The sequence below is a fragment of the Echinops telfairi genome, unplaced genomic scaffold (genome assembly GCF_000313985.2).
Source record: "Echinops telfairi isolate 266 unplaced genomic scaffold, ASM31398v2 ScPeMD7_23;HRSCAF=83, whole genome shotgun sequence".
NCBI classification, from domain to species: Eukaryota; Metazoa; Chordata; class Mammalia; order Afrosoricida; family Tenrecidae; genus Echinops; species Echinops telfairi.
The window spans coordinates 838494-847388 of NW_022103920.1; the positions used below are offsets into that span (position 1 = coordinate 838494).

At 53.9% G+C, this 8895-nt stretch overlaps 1 protein-coding gene across 1 annotated transcript in view; it reads right to left on the reverse strand.

Moving 5' to 3' along the window:
- Positions 1–8895, reverse strand: part of LOC101648810 (contactin-associated protein-like 2) — an 83104-nt gene that overhangs the window by 70835 nt on the left and 3374 nt on the right. Inside the window, exon 3 of the mRNA XM_004713940.2 lies at positions 1697–1933. Within this exon, the coding sequence (XP_004713997.2) occupies positions 1697–1933 (237 nt within the window). The remainder of the gene's footprint in view (positions 1–1696; positions 1934–8895) is intronic.

The following is an 8895-nucleotide window of genomic DNA, read 5'->3' on the forward strand; positions in this document are numbered from 1 at the left end:
CAGTCCGACTTGATACCTAATGACAGGTGAACACATCCTGGCTATGCTACCTGGAAGGGTCTCTTTAAACTAAAAGCCACTCTCAAAGCCCTGGACGTGGAGGAGGGGAGGAAACAGGGGGCAGGGGGGAGTGCTGTGCCTTTAGGGAAAAGGTTGTGACTGTAAAATTTTGGAAAATGGAAAAAGTGCTCATTATCGTCTTCCTAGAAGCTGCAGAAAACAAAGCGCCACAAACTATTGGTGGCCAGTGGGATGTAACATTGAAATGAGTTAAACTGATTGGAATCGAGGACCATTTTGCCTGTTATTAATTTTTCCCAGGCAATCTCATTTGGCAATATTATGAGCTCATAAGATTTCTTCTAAATGCCAAGTGCGTCATTTTGGGGAGAAATGAGTTTAGAAGGGCCACCCCCTAGCTGGGCCCCGCCTGCGGGGCAGTGTGTCGCCGGCCGGTCTGCAGATACCTCCCAGGCGTGCAGGCTCAACCACCAGAGAAACAGATCTTCAAGGGCTGTTTTACCGACCCTGGGTCCCCTCTGCGACGTGAGTGTGTCAGATCGTACGCTAGATGGCGAGATGGTTTCCAGCCAAGCACGGCATGACCAGAGACGTTGCCCTGGGTGCCACTAGCCCCATCCCTGCCAGCAGCAGGAAGGATGACAAACGTGGAGGAGATGAGGTCGGGTGAAGACCGGAGGATCAGACAGGCAGAGAAAAGGAAGACGCGGTGCCCAGTATCCCGGGCGGTAACCACGGTGGTACTCTGGTGCGTGTGTGCATGTGCGCACGTGTGCATCGAGCGCCGATCCTGTGGTCTCCTTGCACTGTCTAACCGAATGGTCCCACTGCAGCCTGGTGCCAGAGAACGTTCCAGGACAATCCCTGCTTCGCTGTGTGACCCGCACGGCCGGCGTGGACAGCCCTGTCACAGGACAGGACGCTGTGGGGCTGCTCAGTAAGACTGCTCCAGTGGTTGCCAGGGACCTCTACCAGGCACCGTGCCCGCCTGCTGAGAAGGATGACAAGCCTTGCCATGGTTGCCCAGGGCCAGCGCCCCACCCCCACACTTCCTGTGGGCATGGGGGCCACCACACCACACCAGCAGTGACCTGAGGGCCAGCCAGGATGGAAGGAACCATTCTCGACTCAAAGGTCGCAGTGATAGTGACGCCATGGGCTGGCCAATTGGGAGGGGTAGTGGGTGGGCACGAGAGCGCTCCTGGGTTGGAGCTCTGCATCCATCCCGAGGAGCCTCGGGGGGACCAGCCTGTTGACCTGCCCTGTGAGTCACAGTTCTCATCTGACCCCCTTGAGCCATGAGCTGGCTGGCCGGAGGCCCAGACCTCGGCCCTCAGTGGCAGTGACAAGGACAGCAGGGGACGCTTGGGGCCGGGGAGGGATCTCGGCCCTTGGGCAAGGAGGCCGACTCACTGTGGCCCTGGGGAGACAGTGTCACGTGCTCCCACCCACCCCAGCTGTGACCCCCTGGGGGTGGTGGGGCACACTGCTCCTGGAACCTGAGGGCCGTCTGCCCACAGTGCTGCGCTCCCTGGGGCAAACCACAGTTCTAAAAACAACAGTGATTTAGGAAACCTCCCACCTGTGGACAGAGGCGCTCTACCTTCGGAGCCTCAGGATGAAGCACACCTGTGGGCGGGGGCAGCACCCCTGCAAGCTGCAGACGCCTGCTTACCTTTGTTGCAGAAGGTGCCATCGTAGGCCGTGTGGGCGCAGTCGCAGGAGTAGCCGTGGTACTTCTCCACACAGCGGCCGCCGTGCTCACAGTTGGCCCCGTAGCTGGTGCAGTGGCCAGAGCACCCAGACACGAAGCCAGAGGTGACCTTGGCCCTCTCCTCCAGGTCCAGCGTCACCCCGTTCATGCGCAGGGAGCGGATGCAGCCCAGGAAACCCTGCTGGTCGCCGGGGGCGCCTGGGGGCGACAGGGAAGAGCAGACAAGGGGGAGGGTGAGTATGTGTGTGCGTTTGTGGGTGCAGGTGTCTGTCCCTGGAGAGGCAGCACATGTGGAGAGAAGCCGCACGTGGGAGATGCAGAAACCACCTAAACTATCTCGGAGTCTAATCCGGTCTCAGAGAGAAGAGAGGCGTATGGAAACCACTGGGCTCTTTGCTCCGGGCCCCATGGACCGAGAGGAGGGTACAGTGGCTGAGGACACACATGCATGAGCAGAGCTAACAAGTCAATCAGGCCGAGGCAGGGGCCCACCGCCGCGTGACACTCTGTCCTGTCCATGACCTGAGGTCCGGCTCATTTCCTGGACAGGCAGAGGCGGCAATGGATGCCTTTACAGGGAAGCCAGCTGCCCTGCCCTTCGGAGAGGCCAGGTCCATCCAGTGACTGCTGACCAGACATCATTCAGGGCTTTTTTCTCAATACGGATCAGCCACAGGGTTAGACTGGGCTTGTGGCCATGGAAGGGGACCCACAGCACCCTACTGAAGCCGCAGCAGCTTCCCGGGAGCGTGCGGCTAGCACCCGGCTGGGCCTCAGCTCAGAGACACTCAGCAGCTGGCCCAGCAAGCGAAGCCCAGAGACGCCTGGCCACCTCACAGAGCAACGACTCCCTGGAAATGAAAGTGAAAAGCAGTTAGGCTATTCATGGAACCGTCTGATGAGGGCTTAGGGACAAAACAAAACAAAACAAAACAAAACAAAACGTACTGTTCAGAAAACGGACACTCAGGCAATGCTCAGATGGGCTGCCTCCCCGTCACATTAGTCACTGAGCCTCACCGTGAGCCTGCATGGGAGAGGCTCTTTTTCCCTTTGCTGTAATTTTTAACGGTTAAAATGTAATTCAAGTTTTAGAAACATTTAGTTGTGACTGGTCTTCCACCCGACAACCCCCCCCCACAGTTGCCTGAGGTCCCCACGTCCCGCCTGTGGCTCCCATTCCGTCCTCCGCCTCTCCTGTGCCTTCCCGCTGTCCAGGAAGAAAGGGGGATCTTACTGTCGCCCCACAGCCCAGCTGAGGGATCCAGAGCTGGGAGAAATGAGGGGTCCACTCTGTAATGCAGGGCTCCTGCTGTCTGTCGGAGTTGTGCCACGTCACACCTGCCTTATCCTGCAGCCGGTGATGTCACTCTGCGATGTGCTGGCCCCTGGGCCCAGATGAAGGGCATCGAGGATGGAGACTGTGCAGACGCCTGTGCTTCTGAGACGCAGCATTGCAAACCTCAACGTGGGCCATCCCCAGGCGTGTGGGTCTGGGTGAGGCTGGCTGCTCAGGGGTTGACTCTGGTCATCCTGTGTCCCTGGGAGAAGGTGTACGGTGTAGCCCACCCATGCGAGGTGGCTTCTAACTCAGAGCCGAGATGAGGTAGAGTCTGCTCTTATCTGCAAATCCCCAGGCGTGAATCTGACGTGAACCTCTCCTTTACCTTACAACCTCAGACTTGAAGTCCTTTTATGGGACCGACCTTCTCCTGGGAGCATCTCACTCTTCACGCAGAGTGGAATCGAGGGGGCACTGACGGGAGTCAGGGCCTTGTCTGATCCAAGCTGGGGAGGAGTTGGTGACAAGGCGGTTCCCAGAGGATCCTGGTTCTGCCTCTGCCCATCGGCCCAGATACTCACCTCTGCACTGAAGAGCCAAGGGCCTCTGATGGATTTGCAAGGCCAATCTCAGGACGGTGGGACTGCAGTTTGGCTTCCACATCTCAGTAACTCCAGCTTCTGTGCCCATCAAACAAGCTTTTGGCTGGGCCATTATTAACACTAGGTTTACGGGACACATTTAGAAAATTACAGAAACCATTTACATTTACCTCCTACTATTCATGCGGACTTTTGCCCATTCGATGAGACAAACACATAGCCAAATTCATTTTCTTCTAAGCCTTTTGATCTCCATATTCTCTGTGTGGTATACCTATCTCTCCTGGATACATGCCAATTTGAAGCACACGTAAACGGAGTATTAATCCCTGTAAATCTGTTTCACTCACGAAAGTTATTACTTTAGGGATAAATACAGATGTGGTCAATGCGTCCTTAGAAAGCAAACACGGAGTGTGAAGACTGCGGTGGGGCTTGTCAGACTGACCGACCCAACTGGCCCTTATGGCGCATCTCATGCAGTATCTCAACCGTGCATAATGTCCAGTAGTGCACATTTGTTACCAACATTTACTATCACATGGTTTCCTTTATAAGTGGATAGTGTATAATTATGTTCTTTTAAAATAAACTAAGTTGTTTTTCAAAGAAGAATATGTGGTTTTGTTCATGTGTCAATTTGACACGTGTCCACAGAGACAGGTGTGAAGTGTCTGTAAATCTAGTGTTAATTAATGCCTAGCTGTTTTAATTTCCACCACTCGTCAATTGAGGCGTTTTGATTCCATCAAGATAGGCGGAAAAAATTAGATCTTTTGCTTTTAGGTATCTATCTGTCCTTGTCCCTGAGTACAAATGTGAGAGTTAAAAAAAACATAAAAAGAAAAGGAAACGAGAATGCCTAGTAGCATTCTTGAGATTACTACTTTGACTTTAGGGACCGAATAACCTTTTCTGCTTCCACCAGTCAACTATGAATGCGCATGTGTGCAAAATACAGAGGGTTGAACTCTCAGTGTACACATTGCTTTGAGACTACCGTTTTGCACTTAACATTCATGAAGTATTTCCCGAGCAAGAAATACAGATGAGAACATCCCACGTAGTGTCTGCATGGACTCCTCTTCCTGCCACGAATCTTGCAACCCCACTGCCATTGGACTTGTAAGCTTGTCCTGATTTCCGTTTTATAGGGTACTGTAGGATATGCCCGCTATGGACTGAGTCTTGCGCCCCCGAGAAGTATGCTGAAGGTAACTCTCAGACTTATGAAGATGACCTTGTTTGGAAACGGGGTCTTGGCAGATGTTACAGTGCACGCGAGGTCACCCTGCCGCAGGGGAGCTCTGACCTAAGAGGACTGGTAGAACAGACTGGGACACACAGGACGACGGCCTTGTCACGACAGAGATTGGATTGATGGTTGGCCCTCACCAGAGACTGCGAGAGGCCTCGGGCAGATCCCCCTTCAGCACCTCAGCGCGGATCAACCTGGCTGACAGACATGGCCGACCCAAGAGGGCCGACATCCTGGTGCAGGCTCAGTCTCCACGATTGTGAGAGGACAGAGTTCTGTGGGAGACTTAGGCAGCACCCGTGTGAAAATCTTTGCACGCATGTGTGTCAGGTTAGAATTAATTGTTGGAAGTACAAAGGCATGCTCATTTGAAGGCTCCCAACCCCAACCAAACCGGCTGCCACTGAGCTGCGCGGGCTCAGAGGGACCCCGTGGGATGAAGCATCTGAAGGGTGTTTCCCGCTACAAAGAAGTTACCAGTTCCTGTTGCACCCCCAGGGTGTCAGGTGCGCTTCTCTAATGAATAATTCCTGATGAACACCATCTCCAATACCGGGCAAGTGCTCAGTATTGAGCTTATGTCAGTTCAATAGGCAGGAAATACGCAGGTTCACCATTTTACTTTGAATGCTTTAAATATTGTGAGCTGAATACATTTTGTTTTCTCCATTCCTACTTCTAAATGGGCTTTTCATATCTTTTTTGTTGCCGAGGAAGAGTGGAGGGCATGTACTTGCTGGTTTATAGCAATATTTTGGGTTTTCACTCTTGTCATAAAATCTCCAGCAGTTTGCTTTTAGTTTGTGTCCCTTACTTGTATTCCTTTTCTTCATGTAAAAGTTATGGCTACTTCTATCGTCACAGGCAGCTCTTTTGTTTATATAACTTCTGTCTTTGAAACTATGCCTGGAAAGACTCCTCCCCATCCCAAACCAAGAATACTCACTCCTAAAACTCCTCCCCATCCCAAACCAAGAATACTTCCTCCTAGCATGTTTGTGGTCTTAATTCTATTAACATTTTAATCTTTGATCTATCTGGAATGGGTTACATTTCATGGCCCCTCATCTGTGATTGAGAGTTTGAAGAAGAGGCCTTTTAAGGTTCATTTGAGTAAATGTTAATATAACAAAAACCAGAGCGTTAAAAAGAGTCAGTACGCAGAGAAAATAAACCCAGACTAGATCGTGTTTAAATTGTACCACAAAGCAAACTTTAGATTAATGTGTGCATGTTGAATGACTGATTCATCCTGGAAATGAATGGTTCATTCATTCATCTCACAAGGAGATAAGGGGGAGGCATTTTCTGTCTGTCTGTCTTGGAGGCCTCTGGTCCATGTGCCCCCTCCCTGCCTTTGGATGTGCGTTGCTCTACCGAGCAGAACCTTTGACTGTGTTCAGTCACCTGTGTGGCTTCCAGCCAACCCTTCAGCTCTCTCAGTGCCCCTCTCACCACATGCCCTGGCAGTTGAACTGGGAGGTCTCCAGGTGCCTCCAGCTCTGACTTACCCTCACCTCCTCTCTACTTATGTGACCCCTCCCCACCCTTCCCGTATTCCAGAAAAGAAAAAGCCAGTCTCTGGCCAGGCGACTCCGGGTCATGACAAGCCCATGCGCTTTCCAGTGGCTGACATTTCAGAAACATCACCAGCTCTTTCTTCCCAGGACCCTCTTGGTGGCCTGGAACCGCCTACCTTTTGGAAAAGCGGCCCAGGGCTCGAAGCTGTGACTCCATATCCCTTTCTCCAGAAACCTCTTCTCTCCTCCTGCCTCCCCGACCCCCACCCCTAACTGCCCACAGCGCTGGCCCCCGCTCTCGCCTGCCTTGGTTGCATCCATTGAGCCAAGATGGGACTCTCTCTTCCCTTTATGCACACGGGAGATGACTGGCGTGCCGCTCTCGCTCTGACTGTATGTGCACACACACAGCTACGTGACCCGTGGTTTATTGAATGGATCCCAACCCCCGCGGAGCACTGATGTGAAGAAAAACACTTGTTGTCCGGAGGATGGCCATTAGCAGAAGATGTTACCGCAGGAGGGCCAGCGGACATCGTTTGAGATTCAACGCAGGTCTCTGCAGAAGTCTTCCTGGGTGACAGATGGCACGAGTTTAAATCACGGGTCTTCCTGCAAAAACGCAGCTTCACCTTCGCTAATTAGAAAACCAACAGGCTGCCACTGGAACGAGCCCCGCCACGCGAAGGCTTTGTGCACACTAGTCAGACCTGCGGTAATTATACAAGGTGAGACCTGCACTTAATTTGTAAATCATTTCTTCACGTGAAATCCGACTCAAGCCTTGCAATTAAAGCTTAATTATGAAGACGCTGTGCCCATCCATAATGAGTAACCCAACCGTCACAGCTCGTCAATGAAACAAGGAGGAGGCAGGGGGCCGAGGAGGACTCGGTTCGGCACACTGTCCGCAGTCTTGGTATACGAAGAGCGGAGTCGGGTCGCAGGGCATCGCGGCTGCTCCGAAGCTCAAACTTGAGCCGCCTCGCTGGTGGTGCCCAGTGAAGCTCCCACCTGCCTGTGACGGCCAGCTGGGCTCTGTTCCAGATGTTCAGAGCATATCCCCTGAGCCACGGGGGCCCACAAAGGCTTTTGTGGGTGTGCAGGGCCCCAGAGGGCTTGTCGACAACATCCCTCCTGGAAAAAATTGCTCCTGAACAAAGAGGGAAATGAATCTGAGAGGAATTAAGAAACCTGGAGAAAGAAGGGCAAGTTTAATAAGCCCATAGTGAGTTGTGTGCTAGTGCTTTCTGCTAACAACCAGACGGGAGTGTATTGACAGGAGCCTGGAACTGAAGGCACACACAGTATTGGCCTGTGGGTGCTGAGGTGGGAGGAGTTGGTTCCAGAAGGAGGGTGAAGGTTGGGTGGGCTCCAGCTGCTCTGAGAGGGAAAGACCTGACAATCAGCCCCACCCTCCGGGGCAAACCCCTCTGTCACTCACAGGGTCACTGTGAGCTACCATTGGCACCCCCCAACAACAAGGCTGGGAGATGCAGCTCAGCACCTGTGAGGACAGGTCTTCCGAGGCTGGGAGCGGGGGAGTCTGCTGCCCAGTTGGCTCTGCTCGGAGCAGTCGGAGAAGCCTGTGAGAGCCGTGGTCCTTGGAAGTTTGGCCTCGAGAAGACAGTGGGTGGCAGACACCCATCGGTCTTGATGACTACAGGGCAGAGGGCAGGAGAGGCAGATGGCGGGGGGGCCCCCCTCTAATGAGGGGCACGGAGCCGACAGCAGGCAGGTGGGCAGTGAGACCAGAATGCAAGTGCCCCGGTCAGGTCGGGGGCGGGGGCTGCTGTCCTAGGGATGCTGGGAGTGGGGTTCCCCCCCACCCCGCCTGATGGGGAGAGCCAGCTTAGTCTGGAAGAAGCTGCAGAGAGTCCTGACCCCTGTGCTTTGCTCTCTCTGGCCCTTCGATGCCACAGAGTGGACACACATGCCACACAGAAAACCAGCCACGTAAGGGCCTGGCAGCACAGTCTGAAGGTGGCCGGTTTGACACTCCCCAGAGCCTGCAGGGGAAGGCTCATTGATAGTCCCCAAGAATCCCCCCAGAGCAGGGGCACTTGCTGCACATGGAGCCCTGAGTCTGACCGGCCCTATGGCCATGGGCTACTGATGATGTAGTTTATTGGCTTCTTTAAGCGACGACTTTCCCCCCAAAGTTTCCTGTTCTCATTCTTCAGCCAATCATTACTCCTCACCTCCCTGCGCGAGAGAACTGGAAGCAGCTGGAAAGTCCGGGGCCTGCACCAGGCTCAGACAGCCCCTGTCCCTGCCACCTGCTCCTGGGCTGCAGGGAGGCTGCACTCTGAGCCCAGCGCTGGTGGCACGCTGGACCTCAGGCTGTGTGCGGCTGGGGGAGAGCCTCTGCGGGCAGCACAGCCCAGCACCTTTTGGGAAGAGGATTCTGGAGCAAGTGGGTAAGGAGCTCGCTCCCTCGCTTCCTTGACGCTCCCCTACTCGCTCCTTCGCTCCCCTGACGCTCCCCTACTCGCTCC